Genomic DNA, 17,858 nt, shown 5'->3' with positions numbered 1-17,858 from the left:
GGCTTAAGCCAGCTCCTTGTGGCTCTCTGGAGAGCCTTATCTGCAGTAAACGAAAACCTTGAAGCAACATTAAAGTTATTTAAAGCGATTCCTGTCCAAGGCTGATAATTACCTAGTGGTAGGAGACCCTTCATAGGTTTCTGAAGTTTCATAGCTGATGCCTTTCTCTCTGGACAGTTCTGCTACGTCTATAGCAGGTCCAGTGATCTTTCTCCAGAATGCTGGGCCACACCCCTCCCGTGCCCACAGACACCCCCTGTGCCCTGATGGGGCTGCTACGAGGAGGAGACATGCATGTGTACACAGGTCATGTTGAGGCCCGGGGCTTAACTTTGACCGCACAGCCCCAAAGCTTTGCAATCCCAGGTCAGAGGCCTTAGGAGTGGGGCCAGTCATCACTCCCAAGGGAGTCCCATGTGCCACACCAAGAGACTGGGAGCCAGTGCCATTCCAAGGGTGGAGGTGTGGAGGCATTGGGAATTGAACACGGGGTTAGGTCTTAAGGAATTCCTTGTTCTGCCCAAGGCCAACACGGAACCTTCCGTGTCTGAGGTCACAGTGGATAAGATTAATGGATAACATCAAGCCCCCCAATCGCTAGGCACTGCACTAAGCCCTCCAAGTGGGTTTCCCTACTAAGCCCTTTGCCTTGTGCAGTCAGGACTGTCCCTGGCCACGACTTGCAGAAAGGGTGGGTGGGCGGTTGGAATGGGTGGGCAGTTAGCCTCGCTCCCGTTGTCGGAGGTGGAGGTGGTCACAAGGCTCCATAGCCTGTGTCCCCTGGACAGTGATCTGCTGCTCTGCCCAGTTTTCATCCATGTGCCATTTGCTCATGTTTCTGTGATGCATGAAGATTTGCAGAGTCTGAGTGGATAATACAGAAGAAATGCTTTATGCTATTGCCAAGAAATACACTTTATGCATCCAAAGCTTTGCCATTTTTCTGTTACCAGAGGAGCATCTTTAGAATTGTGCCCTCAGAAATGAAGCCATGTATTCATTTTCTCATTGTAAGCCCCATCACTCCTAAGAGGCAGAACAGGTGGTGGTGTGGAGCAGAACAGGAAGAAATGGATTCTAAAGCTATTTATAGTATAGAATATGCTGGACTCAGACAAGTGCACTGGAGACCAGGGGGAGATGGGACCGTGTGAGGCACGCAGCCTGGCTGCTGGGCTGCTGGAGATTCCACCAAAAGCACCACAGGGACAGGAGGACAAAGGCTTGGAGGGAAAAGAGGAAAGGGAGTTGGTGGTGTGTTGAGCCCCAGAGAGCTGCAGGAACACGGGGGAGGGGGCAGTTGCTGGGACCAGGGTTATTCCTGTGGGCAATGTCTGTGACTGTGATTTTTTCCACAGTTCTGTGCAAGCCCCAGATTAGAGAGAAGCTGTTAGCTCTGCCCTGAATAGCTCCATTCTCAGAGAGAGAATGGTTCCAACTCTCTCTGCTAACAAGCTTAGGGCTGAGTGCTGGTCCCCAGGCTCAGACTTCCGGGGCTCGCGCTGGGCTCCATCGCTGGTTAGACATGTGCCTTCGTGTAGTCACCGAACCCTCTTGCTCCAGTGTAAGTGGAGTGAAATAATGATCATGTTGTCTGATGTGGTTGTGAGCACTGAAGGCTGAAGTACGCCTGACACACTTGAGAAAGGACCTGACACGTAGGAAGCATGTAATACACATTAGTTACTACTACCGTGCATAATAATGGCAGAAGCCTGAACAAGAGGGACAGAAAATGCTACAGGAATGGTGCAGCAGGGATTTTCCTATTATAGAAATGAGGGGAGTCCTGGGGGCGGTGACCTAGGAGCTGGGGTTCCTGAGCGTGCATCGAGCTCAGTTGTGTGAATATTGATGTTGGGGAGCAGAAGCCCAAGGCTGGAGACAGACTGGGGGTGCTTGTGGGCACAGGACGCTGTGTGCAGTCTTCCCCAAGGCTTCGTGATGCCCCTTGGTTTGTACCACCACCCTCCGAGAGCAGAAGAAAATACCAACTTCTTGGCAGGAAGCTGAGTCCCAAACATTTGCCCGAGAGCACCCATCAGTAGCTGGCAGGGTCAGCCTTCAAGCTCAGGGATGTCAAATCTCATTGAATGTGCTCTGAAAGCCTAAGCTGGGAAAGTGGGGTACACACTGGGGAATCCAGAGAAGGGAGCTGAAGCAGAGCGTAACTTCTATCACACACTAGTGTCAGATCAGGCAGACCTCCTGTGACTGTGTGGACTCAGACACTGTCATTACCAGTGGAAAGCCTTTGAAGGGTATGCTTTAAACTGCTGAGAAGATTAAGGATGATGAAACTGTCAGCAGCCTGGGGGATGGTGAGGGTTAGGGAAATCCTAGGGGCAAGGAGCTAAATCAGCAACATCCCAGTGTGAGAGTCAGGCCGACTCCAGGGCAGAGACCCAGGAAGGCAGAGAGCAGCACCAAAATAGGTCGTAGGGAGGAGCAGCAGGACATGAAGACAGGAACTAAAACAGCTGGGTGCCCATGATGCCCACGACTTGGGCTCTGGCTTCTTCAAAAGGTAATGAGAAGGTTGGTGGCACAGGGTGGCTACCAAGACTGTTCATCCTACATTACTGATAGTTCTCATGGGTCCACTCACCTGCCCTGCTGCAGAAGCCCCAGTGGATGGCCAGGAAAGGGATACAGCAGTGCAGGGGCCCCGTGTCCCACTGGCTGGCTGTAGCTGCCTTGTGCTGCCAGCCACCTACGGCTCTGGAGGGGATGTTGCTGCTTCCAGCTCCATGATGGGGCAGGATGCTGAGTAGCCACAGGTGTGAGAGCTTTCCAAAAACAACAGATTCGCATAGGATGACAGTGACACACTTCCTTCCCAACAGAGCAATAGAAGGGTGACATTTAGAGGCTCTGCAGCTCTCCCCTCCCCAAGAATGACCCCAGCCCCTCCCAGTCCTGGGTAGCCCCCTAGAGAGCACAGGCACACTAGGAGCTGATTAGCTACAGGAGGGCTCTGGAGCTGAGCTTCAGCTCCGGCTTTCCCTTCTCCCCTGCTCTGTGCCAGTCAGCGACCTGCAGGAAGGGCTCGCGGTGGGAGCTTCCCATCCCCGCGGGACTATTTGCTGGAGTGGGAAAACTGAGCCGGGGGCTTGGCGGGATCATCTTTCTTGCCTCAGCACCTGGCAACCAGCACCCTGATCCTGTGCTCCTTCCCCGAGCAGATGCTGCAGGATGCCCCAGCGACCTCCCCCTGGAGCATGGAAGCATGGCAGGATGCAAAGCCTTGCTTGCCCCCAGCCGGGGCCCAGGCCACTCACAGAGCCCTCCAGTTTGGGGACAGCCCCACCAGCCACTTGTTGTTCAAGCTTCCCCAGGAGTTGCTGAAACCCAGGTATTTTAAAATTTTCCTGGCCCAGGGCCAACTCTAAACTCAACCGCAATTCTACCCAGGAATGCTTAGCTGGCACAATGCTGTGTACCTTTCGCAAAGGATGGTGCCACCACTGTTCTTGTGAAGAGAGGTGCCAGCTTGCACAGGACCCGGGTGGGGAACGTGATTGGGGGCCATGTGCTCCCTGCAGCTGGCGTGCAAACGTGGCATGCACTGCTCAGGGGCTGAGACAATCGGTTAGGAATTGACAGCGTTCTAAAAATAAGCTTTGTTCCCAAAGCTGCTATTTATTTCTATGACGAAGCACCTTTCTTTGGTTTCTGTAGCGAAAGAAGTGTTCATTTAGGAAGCCCTGGAGGCAGATAGATCATTTTTTAGAGAGCGCATTCTGACTCTTTGTGCTAGCACATCGCATCTCTTTGGCGGAGGAGGAAATGAGCAGAAATATTAATGATGTTGGCAGAAAGGAGGAAAACAACGTGTCATTCTCAGGTGTCTGGAGGCGGCATAAAGGAAAGGGTCCAGCTGTTCCTTTGAGCCTCTCTGCAGAGGCAGGATTTCAGGGGTCACAGTGACCTGGCTGTCGGTCCTGAGTCAGTCACACTCTGGCCACGTGGCCCGAGGCCGTGTGCCAGCTCAGCTGCTCTGAGACTCAGATGCCCAGATGCAAACAGATTTACAAACTGGGTTTACTGTGAGAAACCCAGTGAAAGGTGACAGCGAGGGGACAGATGCCAGTGGGAGGCCAGAGAGAACCTGAAACTGGCATGTGGCCTGCTGGCCCATGAGAGAGTTCAGCAAGGACAAGCGCCAGTGGAGGGGCTCAAACTGTAGTGCACCCCAAGCAGAGGTCGACCCAGAGGGCCTGGTGTGGAGCCCACCCCTGGCTGGAAGCAGCCGAGTTGTTGCTGCCCGTCTGTGGGTGGCCAGGGCACTGTGCCCACGCAGGGCCTCTCGAAGGAGCATGTCTGTGTGCCACCACAAACCACCTAGCAGCTTTTCAAAGCCCAGCTTCTGTGTGTGCCCATGTGTTCTAGCAAATCACCACCACTCCACACGTCCCTTTTCTCTCCTGTTAAATGGAGCTGGTTCTGGTCCCTTGAGGGAAGGAGAGCCGGTGGCTGGGAAGTTTTGCTCTTGGAAGCCCTCTCTAGACAGGATTCACTGGCAGGCAGATGTGAAGGTCAAGGAGGAGTTGTATTCTGCATCAGAGCAGCTCTGGTGGTTTAGACCTGTAATCCCAGCACTCTGGGAGGCTGAGGCAGGAGGATCACACAACTTAGTGAGACCCTGTCTCAGAATAAGAAAATGAAAAGGACTGGGAATGTAGCTCAATACAAAGGCTGTGAGTTCAGTTCTGAATACCTAGACAGTGAAATAAATACTGCATTCAATAGGCGAAATCATCAGGCCGTTCCATGTCTCCAGGGGCAAGACTTCGGATCCTTCCACTGGTAAAACTGTGCTAAAAAAAGAGCAAGGCATAGGGAAGGGATTGTCCCTCAGCCTTCTCCAGCTCTGAATTATGCCTCATCAATGAAGAAGGTAGCGTTCAAAAAGTTTAAAGTGCAGTCCATCATTTATAAAAACAAATTTTAAACTATTCAGTGCCAAATCTCATAGCAATCAAATTATATTTTCAGGAACCGCAAACTTATATCTGTAGGAAGCTGAAAATATTTTACCATTGGCGCTCTAGCAACGTTTGACTCTTTTCCAAACTAGTGCCCTCTCTTCGCAAGTTGGTACGCTTATTGTGACCAGAGATGAATGTGTGAATTTACTTCTCCGCCTCCAGCAACCAATAGTGAAAGCTACAGTATCGCATTCTGGGCTTTGAATCCACTGCCACCTTTTCGTGCTGTTAGTTAGTTAGTCTTTTCTGAAAGAAAATTGCTTGCAGAAACAGTTCTGGGAAGTAAATGTCAGTCTGATCAGCCGGCCCACACGCGGGAGCGCTTTCCCTCGGAGCACCCTCCAGCATCCGCCTTCCTGCCGCCAGCCCGCCCTGCAGCCGCAGCTGCTGCCATCTGTGTGGTTTCATGAAACAAACACGAATTCCTTTTTCCTTTTGAAGAATGTTCCCCTCTAGGAAACTTGCTAATCTGAAGATTACATCTCAGCTCATAGTACTGAAAAGCAAAGTGAAGTGCAGCTTTCCCCTCCGCTTCCAGGTCCTGCCTCCAGAATGTCTGTTGGCTGTTTAACTTAATTACGTAATGATTTCCTGAGCCCCTGCTCCACACACTGCACTGGGGTGCAGCCCTCAGCAGGTCCAAGCTGGCCCCTGCCCCCAGCCCGACGTGTGCTGAGACAGTAGGCTCAAGCCGTGCAGGATGACGGCCAGCTGTTGCCTGTGTCTCTATTGCCTGTTCCTGCCATATCGTTAGGATCCCTCTGGGGCATCCATGGACCATGCATAGATCAGGGCTGAACTACCCATATCTGCATCCCCAGAGTCCAGCACAGAGCTCTATCCTTGCTACATACTTGTTGAATAGGGTGGACAGATGTAAGTTTTCAGACAGTAAATCTTGCTCAGCCAGATGTACAAATGCCATGGAAACTGCTCATGTTAGTGAATGTTAAACTTCTTTTTTAAAAAAAAATTATTTATTTATATGATACAGGGTCTTGCTATGCAGTTCAGACTTGTAGAGATCCTCCTGTCTCAGCCTCCCCAGCACTGGGATTGCAGCTGTGTACCACCACAACCAATTTCTGGGGCCAGTATGGTATGCTGTAGTGGGGATCAAACCCTGGTCCTTCCACTTTCCAGGCCAGTGCTTAGACCACTGAGCTATCTCTCCAGCTGTGCATGTTAGCTTTCAACCTCTGCTTTGACCAAACCATATTTAGTTCCTTTTCCATCCTAGATGAGGTGTGGGGTTGGAGAGCTGTAGAAGCAGGTGACTCTTTACTTCTGCACATTTCTGTTAAATGAGTCCCACAGAGTGAAAGCGCTCATGTGAAGCTTGGGCCACACCCATATTCATTGCTGATCCTTACTCCCCCTACCACCGCCCTCTCTGGAAGTACACACAAATGTAATGCTTATTCATTGTCCTTACCGACTTCAGGCTCCTAAGTGAAACAAGCCAGTCACAGTAAAACAGATACTATATGGGTTGGGGAGATAGCTCAGTGGTCTAAGCACATGCTTGGAAAGTGCAAGGAACCAGGTTCGATACCTGGTATTGCATGCAGCACTGGCTTTGTGTGTTGTGCTGGCCCTGAAACTGGGTGTGGTGGTGCACACCTGTAATCTCAGCATTTGGGAGGCTGAGACAGGAGGGTCTCTATGAGTCTGAGCTGCGTAGCGAGACCCTGTACCAAATAAATAAGATTTTAAAAAACTAGATACTGTATGATTTCAATGATATGAGGTACCTAGAGCAGGTAAATCCATGCAGGCAGGAACTAGAATGGTGGTTTCCAGGGGCAGGGAGGAGGCCCATGTGACATGCTCTTGCTCATGAACTGGAAAAATGGGAGCTTGGGCATATGCACCCCACTCCTAGCCGCGAGATGCAGAAAAATGGTACCAACCCCCCTTTTCCTTGCTTGCCTGTTGCTTTCTTTTCTCCACAGATCACTGTTTGCTGTGGACATACAAACCACCTCCGTTGGGGGGCTGGTGTTTTACACGGGGACCAAGAACTCCTTTATGGCTCTTTACCTGGTGAAGGGACACCTGGTCTTTGCACTGGGGGCAGAAGGGAAAAAGCTGCGGCTTAAAAGCAAAGAGACGCACAAGGATGGGAAATGGCACACGGTAGGATTTGGCTAATGTTTGCGCGTTCTGAAAAATCTGAAATCCAAAACGCTCCCAAATCCCCAAACTCTGAGCAAAGATGTGGCAGCACAGTGGAAAATTCCACAGCTGGTCTGGGGTTGCAGTCAAATTGTGAACAGGCTAAGACACTGTACAAAATTGCTTTTGGGCCACATGTATGTAGTATATATGAACATAAGTGGATCTTGTGTTTGGACTTGGGTACCATCTTTAGAATATCTTATTATGTACATGTGAATACATGTACATGTGAATATTCCCAAATCTAGAAAATCTAAAATTTCTAACATGGGGCTAGGGAGTAGCTCAGTAGAATAAGCACTTGCCTACCAAGTGCAAGGGCCTGAGTTCAATCCCCGGTTCCACCAAAAAAATTTAAAAAAGATTCAAATTTAAAATTTCTAACACATTTTGTCCCAAGCATGACTGCTCAGAGATATTCAACCTGCACCTCCAGCTGGGGTGAAGGTCACTGTCTAAGAAACTGAAAATAGGACCCAGCATCCTTCCCAGGCAGAGGCACCAGTGTCAGGAGCGCTTGTGTGGGAGGAGACACTGGGCTCCTGGCATCTTGGTGCTGGGATTACTGCATACATGATGTCAGTGATGCCCTAAATACCTCAGTGGACACAGCCGCTGCTCCTTAGACCCTCTCCATCCTCACTGGGTTGCTTTATCCCCTGGTCTACATCCAACCTGCTCCCAGGACCATTTGCCTCCTGCAGTGGCCACTTCCAGGCTATCTGAATGCCCTCCCTACCCCCACAAACACAAAGACCCACACCCTAGCATCCCAGCTCTGGCCTCAAGGCAGACCAGATTTTTAAAAATACAGTATATATCTAGCAGGAAACAACAACAACTTCTTCGTCTTCATCTTCGTCTTCGTCTTCCGTCTTCTTCCGTCTTCTTCCATCTTTTCCGTCTTTTCCGTCTTCTTCCGTCTTCTTCCATCTTCTTCCATCTTCTTCCGTCTTCTTCCGTCTTCTGTCTTTCATCTTTTTGGTACCAGAAATGAAACTCATGACCTTACACTTGCCAGCTAGGTGCTGTGCCACTGAGCCACCTCCCCAGCCCAGAACTTTCTTTTAATGAGGGAACTGACAATCAGGTAACCTAAGTGACTGCACAAGTTATATCCATTTAGTCATTCAACCAGTAGTTCCCAAGCTGCTCTGCTGGAGCACATAAACACAAAATTCTCAGTGTAACAGCAGATATCGGGAAGACACTAGAGCAAGATCAGGAAAAGACAATGCCGGGTAGGGAGACTAGTTTAGATGAGGTAGTTAGTTAAGAAAGACCTCCTGGAGAGGGTGACCACCATATGAACTTAAACAAGTGCTTTAGGCAGAGGAAGACAACAGTAAGGACCTCCCAGTGGGAATTAGTCACTGACCAGACCACAATGCTGGGAAAAGTGTGGAGTGGAGGCAGGGCCAGATTGTTATGCTCTGAGGGCTGACCTGAGGGCTTGGGACTTCATTCCAGGTGTCTCTGCCACTTGGAAGAGGCATAAACTAGTATATCAAAAGGATCTGTTTTGATCCCTCTTCTTTTGGAGAAGTAGGGAGGAGAGAAGTAGAAGCAGAGGCTCTAGAGACTGGGGTGGAGGTGCAGAGCTGGAGTCCAGATGGGCCCCGGAGGCAGAGCAGAGAGTTGGGTGGGGTGCAAGGCTCGGTGAGGGGGAGGAGTTCATACCGCAGCAGTGCCCAGTGGTGGGTGTCTGCCAAGAAGGACAAGGTGGGGAGGAGGCCGCATGACCCCAGAGAAGAGTTTTAGGCTGGGGAAGATTAGGAGTTGTGACACGCCACCCATGTGTCCCAGACAGGGGAGGCTGGAGGCTGAGGCTGGACGTGGAGCCTCAGAGATGGCAGAGTCCACAGTAGGGCCCAGGAGTCCTAACTGGCAGCAAAGGGTTACAAACCCCTCCCGTTAGCAGAGAAGTGGCTGCGTTCTCCTGGCTCTGGCAGCCTCCCCTCAGTCTGCACGAGCTGTTCCTTCCCTTTGTTGCAAAGAAGTTTGCTGATTTCTGTGCCTCTGGGTTCCCATCTTGGGTACAAAGTTCCAGATCAATCGCATCTGTTTGTGTAGTTCGCTTTTGAGTAACCTTTTATTTGTCCGCCCTTTCCACTTAGTTTGTTCAGTATCTAACACAATCTCACAAAACAGTGCTAATGAAAACAAGCAGGGGAAAACCTCTTTTCTTTTTCTTTCTTTTTTTTTCTTTTTACAGCAATCAGAAGGGTAGGAAACTTAACAAAAAATGTCCTGTGACCATTAATAAAATACAGCAGCACTTATTAGAGGAAAGAACTTGACATTTGTTTCTTTGCACTCCTCAGGTGGTGTTTGGGCAAGATGGCGGAAGGGGGCACTTGCTGGTGGACGGGCTGCAGGCCCAGGAGGGCAGATTGCCTGGAAATTCCACCAGCATCCCCAGAGCACAGGTTTACCTGGGGTGGTCTCCATCAGGGAAGCCAAAGGTAAACATAGATACAAGTTCGCCTTATAGTATTGCCGTTGTAATGATATAAGATGTGTAAGAATCTCAAAATGCTTTAAATATATTTTTAATATCAGATGTTCACAGGGCCATGAGAAAGACCCACGAGTTTCTACGTGGTTTCCCTCCCCACGTAGAAACCATCCTGTGTAGGGCGCAGGTGGACGCAGGCACCCCGATGTGTAGAGCGCACAGGCCTTTGTGTGTTTATGCACAGGGCCCTTAGCTCCTCTCCTAGGCAGTACATACATGTTTAAGGCTACAGGTTGGAAGCAATTTTGGATCAAGACAGTGAGACGCTTTAGTTACCTGTGCCACCTTTGCCACCTGTGCCGTACTCAGGCGCGGCATCGACTTCATAGTTTGCTATTGAACTTCAATGTGTTTTTAACAGGCTTTTATTTCTTTTTCTCATGAATGGAAACCCAATATCCTTTGCTATAAATAGTACAAAACCATAAAAATAAATACATGAAGATGAAACTGTTATTAGCTCCGTAGTGTGGCCTGTGCCCTCTTCATTTGGAGAAGCAGGAGCCTGTCAAGTGGCCCGGGAGTGTTGAAGGCATACTAGCACAAAGCTGCAATTTCTCCCTTGTCCCTCAGAGGGCTGGACAGAGACTGAAAAGGGCAGAAGGCTAGGGGTGTAGCTCAGTGAGCGCAGGCTTGACACAGGGGAGACCCTGGGTCCGAACCCCAGTACTGAAAGAGGAAGGGAAAAAAAGAACATACTAACCGTATATGCAGTGCAGTGTTAATCAGGGTCTGAATTTTTAAAAAAGAGGATGCCAAGAACCCAAACTGGGAGCCATGGGTTAAAGGAAAGGTAGGACTCCTGTGTCCCCAGATGGGAGGGACCTGACTGGGTGTCAAGCTCAGAGGCCGGGCGGGGCTGCAGTCAGAAGCCTGTGTCCTCTGCATCTCTCCTCCCTCCTGGCAGAGCAGTAGCTGCCCCTGGCTCACACACTTGTCTTTCTTCTCCCAGATGTGCCCTGTTGTCCCACAAGCTAAGGAAAGTGGCCAAAGAGCTGTCGCCTCTTTCCTTGAGAGCCGGTGACCTGCTCTGGTCTGATGTTTGCTTGCCGTGAGGCAGGGAAGGGCCCAGACTCAAATGGGGCAGAGGCATGGATGTAATGAAGGCAGATTTGCTCCACTGGCTTGGCCTCCAGGGCCTCAGCCTGGCCCAGCCAGAACCAGTCCTACAAGGCACAGCCTGGCCCACTAGAATTTTGCTCGAAGTTTGCGCCAAAGCCCCAGCAATAAAGTATTATTTTGTTTTCTCCCCTACAGTAGCTTTTGGGCATGCAAAGCATCATCTTAGCCCTCCTCCACACCCTCCCCAAGGACCCTTCCCCACTTGGCCCTTAGGGGTTCAGGGCAGGTTATGCCTATTCTGAGAAGTGTGTGCTTGGTTCTGGATTCAGATTTTTCACTGGGTGACAAGACTCAACTGTGGGCCTAGAAATGGCTGTGATTGAGGAGGATTTGCTTACTAGCTTGGACTCCAGGGCTTCTTAAGAAACTAAAGCTTTGTATGGAGACCAGCCAATGGTTTATTGTTGATGCAAGCCACACGTTCATCTCTGACATCCCCCTTGTCTCTTAGTGCTACATCTGTTGTTGTTGGAATTCCAGAGCCCTAAAATCATTTATTCTAGAAGAGGTTGGGGGATTTTTATTCAATGATTGTTAAGATCCTTTTTTGAGAATTATATAAACATCTTGAGAATCTGTGAGTACAACACAGTCCTGCTCTCCAGCAAAATGTACTTATGGAGAACAGCCGGTGTATGATATAGGGGATCACCAATTTAGACACCCGACCTTGGCCCAGGTGAGGAGCCCCTGCTCCAGAGCTGGCCACAAGCCGCCCCAGTGCGCTCCTCCTTGGCACCTGTGCTCCGGTGGTAGTGCCCTGAGCCAAACAATGGCAGGAGTGGTGAGACGCTTCATTATTTGTGGAACATTTTGACCTAGTGCTTCCATCAGCTGCCTTGTGTTAAGCTCTCATCCCAGCTCACAAAACTCTCAGGAGTGGTTCACGCCTGCAGAGAGCTTGTGAGACCTGTGAACAGTGAGGCAGAAACTTTCCCACACTGCATCTCACCATGTGTGTGGCTCAGGGGCAGGCCAACTCTCCTGATCCGTACTCCAGCGCAAGCTGGCAAACTCCATGGCTCCCAGACCCCGCACACGCCCCACCTGGCATGGAGATGCCTTGGAACTGCACGAACCCACCAAACAGCTGCCAGACAGGTTTTCCTTGACACTGTGGGCAGGGAGTAGAACAGTCAGACCCACTGGACTCTGTGAAGCAGAAACAATAAATCTTTCACCTACATGTTGCACTACCCCTGAACATTGTGACCCCGACCCTGTGCATTTCAGGGAGATGTAGCTAATGAACTCTTTTCTCTTCTGCTTGGTCACAGAACCTCCCTCAAAACAGCTTTGTGGGATGCCTGAAGAACTTTCGATTGGGCTTAAAATCCTTGGATTCCCCTTTTAGAAACTTTGGGGTGTCTCCTTGCATGAATGGCTCTCTGGAGAAAGGCATTTATTTCTCCCAAGAAGGAGGTCATGTCATCCTGGGTAAGAAGTGGTTTGGTGAAGTTCAAGTCTCTGTTTTAAGAACTCTATCTTTCGCCTTTAGTTACAACGGTTTCATGGTCTACTCTTCCTTTCCAAAGCTGACTCTGTTCTGTTGGAGCCGGAGCTCAAGCTCATGTTCAGCATTCGCCCACAAAGTCTCACTGGGCTCCTGGTCCACATTGGAAGTCAACGGGGACAGCGCCTAAGTGTCTACATGGAGGCAGGCAAGGTGCGCAGTGATTGGGTGACCCGGGAGCAGGAGGTGGAAACCCCACTCCGTTGCTGGAAGCCACAGCAAGTGAGGACTGGGTGGGGGATGAGAGAAGACAAGCAGAGCCTTCGACTTAAGCTGGCCTGGGAGATGACTTACCGTTTTATGTTAGCAAATCAGCTTATCATCATGGTTTTTGTTCTTCATCTTTAAAACTGGTGAAATATGGAAGGGGGAATTGCAGCTTCACCACTTAGCTACAGAATCCTTGGGAAGCCTCTTGACCTCTTTGACACTGGGCTTTAGTACTATAAAGCAAGAGTAGTAAGTCTTATCCTAGGGCTCTTGTCCAGGTTGGAGAACTTCTGCTGCTTCACAAATGCCCATTTTCCTTCCTTCCCTTCTCCCCCTTCATATCTCTTTTATTCGGAAGGCCGTACCAGAACAGTTGGCACAGGTTTTCCCCAACCTTCCACACCATGCCATACCCAGGCCCATGTGTGGCCTGTGTCCATGTGTCAGGCTGGACCCTCCTACCCTGTCCACGCAGGCCCAGATCTCTGGTCACTGGGCCCACCCTGGCTTTCCTTTGGCTCCTCCTGGACGCCTCCTTCAGTCTGTGCTTCTCCTAGCCCATCCTTCCCATTGTTCACAGACCTGGGTCGAGGCCTCATTTACAACGACCCAGCTACCTCATCTTCCTTCTGACAAAGATGTCTCTTTAAAACCAAATTCATCCCGGAAGCTGCTCATAATGGAGGCCTTGAGTCAAAAATTAATGCTGTGCTATTTTCTTTCATCTTTATCTTTCCCCTATTTATTAAATGTAAAGGAAAATAGCCCCAGGAGAAAATACAATGGTCCAAACTCCTAGACTACCTTTTCCCCCTGATGTGGAGGATTGAAGCCAGGCCTCCTGAATGCCAGGCCAGTGCTCTGCACTGAGCGACACCCCAGGCCCTCGCACATTTTCTCCTGAAGCTGTGGATGTTACTTCTGATCAGCTCTCCTGTCACCCAGAGAAGTAACACTACCCACCTTGTGGGAGGTGGAGACCAGACTGACATTTTAGAGGAGGGCAGGGAGGGGCCTCCAGTGAGTGTTCCTGGAGAGGAAATCCTCTCAAGAAAACAAAATGGAGAACTGATGACATTGACAGTGACCTTGTTTAGCGCAAAAATTGCCTGCAAATAGATGGTCCATCTAGAGACAGGCAAATTAAATGTGAGTCATTTCCAGTGGCACTCGCTTGAGCCCTGTCCTATCATTCACCTTGATTCAGCCTTGGAAGGTCCCGGAGAAGCCCTTAATCAGAGAGAGGGCCCCAACACATGTGTTCAGACACACTCTGTCAGCTTGTCCAGTGTCCCATGGGTCATAACTGGCTGGCTCTTAGCATTTTTGTCTTCCAAACTTTATAGCTCCTTCTCAACAGAGTCACCATCACATATGAACTGCTAAGAAGGACGGTTGAGCACATCAGAGCCCTGGAGTAGGGCCACTGGGATAGGGTCTGGCTGGGAGGGAGCAGGTCATTGCCACTGTCATTACCAACAACTTCCGGCAGGGCCTGGGTTCGAAGCTTGCTTACCGGGAGTTGGGGAACCCTTACAGTGCTGGTGGGCTGTCTCCATGGCCATGCTTGGGAAGGGAGAAGGGGAAGGAAAGTTGTCTCTGTCCACCATCGGAAGGAAGCCCAAGGTGCATATGTGTTCCAGGTCACAGCCTCTGTGGACAGTGGGGCAGGCACGCTGTCGACATCAGTGACACCAAAGCAGTCTCTGTGTGATGGGCAGTGGCACTCAGTGGCAGGTAGGACATCCAGTTCCCTGTGTGCACACAGGGAGGCTGTTTCTTTTCATGTGGACTTGAATTTCTCAAAGGCGGCCTCCATCCAACATTCCCAGTGCCTGACCGGCTCAGTCCCCAGCTTCGCTCGTCCATTGGCAACCCCAGCCTTGTCAGTGCTGTCATGGGTGCTGCTTCCGGTTCTCCATCACTTCCAGAGTTGGGGGATTTGTGTGTGTGTGTGTGTGTGTGTGTACATGCGCACCTGTGTTGAGCCCAGCAAATTGATAAATTGTATTAGTTTTCAAGGTCATATGACAGTGTAATTTAAGTTTTCAGTTTCAAGTCAAAAAGAAAGGAGTCAAATCTCAGTGCCATCCTTTACCCTGTGTGAACTTGGGCAAGTGACTTAAAGGCTCTTTGCCCTCAGGCTCCTCATCTGTAACCTGGAGGTGAAAGTAGCACACGCCTCACAGGGGTGAACATTAAGCTGGATAGTGTGCGTAACGTGCACAGCTCCAGCCCAATAGTAGAGTGAGTACCCTGGCCACTGTATTGTCAAGTCATGTTGTTGCATTACATTTTCAACAATCAGTTAAGGCTAATGCAAACTCTTTAGACAAGCTAACATGGGGTGGAGAGGGAGCACATCTTTTCAAGTAGAGCCTGTTGTTTTATTAGTAACTCATGGGTATTAGTTTAGAGACCTGTGAACCTGCATTTTCTAAAATACTTTCTGTGGGCTGGGGAGATAGCTCAGTGGTCTAAGTGCCTGCCTGGCAAGTGCAAGGACCCAGGTTCGATCTCTGGTACTGCATGCTATGCCAGCCCTGAAACCAGATGTGGTGGCACACACCTGTAATTCCAGTGCTAGGGAGGCTAAGACAGGAGGATCACTATGAGTCCAAGTTGCATAGTGAGACCCTATACCAAATAAATGAATGATTTTAAAAATAAAATAAAATACCTTTTGTAAAAAAACAATCTTTCCTTGGCTAGTTTGAAAACCAAATATATTGTAATTAGCTAAGATTGGTAACAGGAGAAGAACATGCTTCCATGGGTCAAAAACACATCAGCTGCTTTGGACATTCGTTTGCAGAAGCCAGTGCCTTCTTAGAAAGTAGCTGAGGCTCTGTGAGGTACATATTACTTCCAGGGGTGGCATACCAGAGCTGGAGTCCCAGCTCTCTGTAAGCCAGGTGTCTGGTCAGGTGCTGCATGGATCTCAGCCTCTCATCTGGGAAATGGAGAGGACAATGATGCTGCAGAGATGGTTCATTTTAGGGGTCGATTTGGTGGTATATGCAGAAGCACTTCATGCCGCCTGGCACTAAAGGTTAGGTGAATTTACACCGAGGTTGACCAAGAGCCTGCAGGCAGTGTGCCTCCAGTCCCCTGGGAGTGAGCTAAAAATCAGACCAATTGTGGCTTCCAGTGTTCAGGAAATACAGGAAGGACCCTCCTTGGGTGACAGATTTAACCAGCTTCCTTTCTTCCAGTCACCATCAAACAACAGAGCCTGTACCTGGAACTGGACAAGGACAGCAGCTACATGGCCGGGCAGCTCACTTTCTCTCCCCAAGGCACCCAGGGGTTGCTGTACATCGGCGGTGTCCCAGGTGACGCTCATACCCACTTCTTCTACAGTTGTGTTGCCTGATGTCAGCTCTTAACATTTGCCTCATGGCCCAGCAAAGGTGATGGCCACCATGCGGGTCACTAGCAGGTGGCCCTTGGCTGGCGGTGGAGCTGGGCAGGTCCTGTCCAACACTTAGGGAGACCCAGTGGCTAGTCCAGGCCACAGTACTGCCGCCACCCTTGCCTCAAGCCTACCACTTATTTATGCGCCTCTTCAGAAGTTGCATGAACCCAGAAACCTGACGCCAGCAAAGAATCAGGCAGAAAATCTGATCTGTCCTCCCCAGGCATCTATTCTTGCTGCTGAGTTGTTCAGCTGCTTGGGACCAGAATGGGAGAGCTGGGCAGGTTGAGGTGGAGGCAAGTTCAAGACTGGAATTTTGCTGGAAGGAGCCTTTTCATTCTTCATTGCTTTATGTCCTTCCAAATAGTCTATCTGGCTGTTAATTTTATAGGCTTTTCATGACCCATAAAAAGCAGCAGGGTTCAGAGTTACTGTCTATTGATTTGGACTGTAGAGGCTCCTTCCCTGAAGAGCTTAGGACTTGCTCTGTGGCTGATTTATCACAGCAGTCAGTGTCAGCCACCTGCTTGAAGAGGAAGAAATTACCGGGTGGGATGAGCCATGGGGTCTGCTTGGCTCTTTCTTAGGACTCTGTAAAACTCAGGGTGTGTTTGTTTGACAGTAGGACATATTCCTCAAATGCCTCTTGCTTTTCTTTTTCAGACAATTTGAAGACATTGAACCTCCCAGTGTGGAGGTCATTTTTTGGCTGTCTAAAGAATGTTCAAGTCAATCACAACCCTATTTCTGAAGCCATGGAAGTCCAGGGCTCTGTCAGCCTGAGAGGCTGCCCTGCCCACTGACCCCAAGCTGCCACACTGTGGGAAATTCACCTTCAGAAGCACAGAGGACCCGACACTCCTCCCTCCACAGCTCTCCAGCAAGTTTATGGCAAATCTAATCTTGAATTCTGACTGACCATGCACAGTGACCCCTCATTTTGGCATCCAATGCTACATATTAACTCATACAAAAATCTCATTTCTTGAAGAAGGTGAACAGATTGTTATTCAAATATGCACACAATACCTTTGATACTATCTGTCACTAAAAACTGTGCCTTTAAAAAACTTGTCAAAAAATAAAATTCTTTTAGAGCACTTTAAGGATATGAAATGTTACATATGTTAAAGGATTATAATTGATGCAGTTACATAAAAGCAGTGTCCTTTTCTTTTTTATTTTTATAATTTTTATTCATTTTAATGAGAAAAAAGATAAAATAGGGATGAAATAGTTTCAAAACAAATTAGTAGGATGTTTAACAATAATTAATACATTGCATATTATCGTCTTCATAGTAGATATTCAGAGGACAAGATGCAGACATGATATCTTATTTAAACAATATTAGTACAAACCTTTATTCTCAGTGAACTAAGAGAAAGTAGCTGTATATCTATCCTAACTCTCTCTCTCTCTCTTTTGTGTGTGTGTGTGTGTGTGTGTGTGTGTGTGTAATTTTCCATCTCCCCTTTTTTCACAACAAAACTGTCTTTCATTTATACTTCTGTAAAGTTAGTAATGCATGACACTAGGTTGCTTAGCAACTGATAGCAAACCTTAACCAGATAGGATGTTTATCTCAGGAGTGAGGTAGCTTGTTTGCTTTAGGCACTGGGTCAAGTCTCACCGACATATGTTTGATTGATTTCCTAGCTTCCTGGCTCCCAACATATCCCCCTTTTCCGTTTTGTTTTTTCAGGGATGGGTGTTCCACTGCAGTTAGAGAAATTGTATTTGGAGAAGTCTTTAAAGGACCTTTTCATATGGGAACCCAGTCTAAAGGGTGTAGGTACTTGAATCCAGCAAAATAACCCAATATGGACCAAATAGTCCATAATAGTATTGGGTTATCAGCAGAACTGGCAATTGTCAGAAGTTGTTGGCATGAGCCTTTTATAG

General features: G+C 49.1%; 1 protein-coding gene across 1 annotated transcript in view; it reads left to right on the top strand.

Annotated features, from left to right (window-relative positions):
* The window catches only part of Lama3 (laminin subunit alpha 3), a 243,587-nt gene extending 226,528 nt beyond the window's left edge, over positions 1-17,059 (top strand). Inside the window, exons 67-74 of the mRNA XM_023720392.1 lie at positions 3,186-3,355; positions 6,947-7,130; positions 9,497-9,637; positions 12,090-12,249; positions 12,348-12,478; positions 14,179-14,272; positions 15,751-15,870; positions 16,617-17,059. Coding sequence (XP_023576160.1) covers positions 3,186-3,355; positions 6,947-7,130; positions 9,497-9,637; positions 12,090-12,249; positions 12,348-12,478; positions 14,179-14,272; positions 15,751-15,870; positions 16,617-16,756 — 1,140 coding nt within the window. The 3' untranslated portion in view covers positions 16,757-17,059. The remainder of the gene's footprint in view (positions 1-3,185; positions 3,356-6,946; positions 7,131-9,496; positions 9,638-12,089; positions 12,250-12,347; positions 12,479-14,178; positions 14,273-15,750; positions 15,871-16,616) is intronic.
* The last annotated feature ends 799 nt before the right edge of the window (positions 17,060-17,858 follow it).

Source organism: Octodon degus, unplaced genomic scaffold (genome assembly GCF_000260255.1).
Source record: "Octodon degus isolate 3935 unplaced genomic scaffold, OctDeg1.0 scaffold00075, whole genome shotgun sequence".
Classification (NCBI taxonomy): Eukaryota; Metazoa; Chordata; class Mammalia; order Rodentia; family Octodontidae; genus Octodon; species Octodon degus.
Note: the sequence above shows the minus strand (reverse complement) of the source record. Positions and strands in the feature narration are given on the sequence as shown.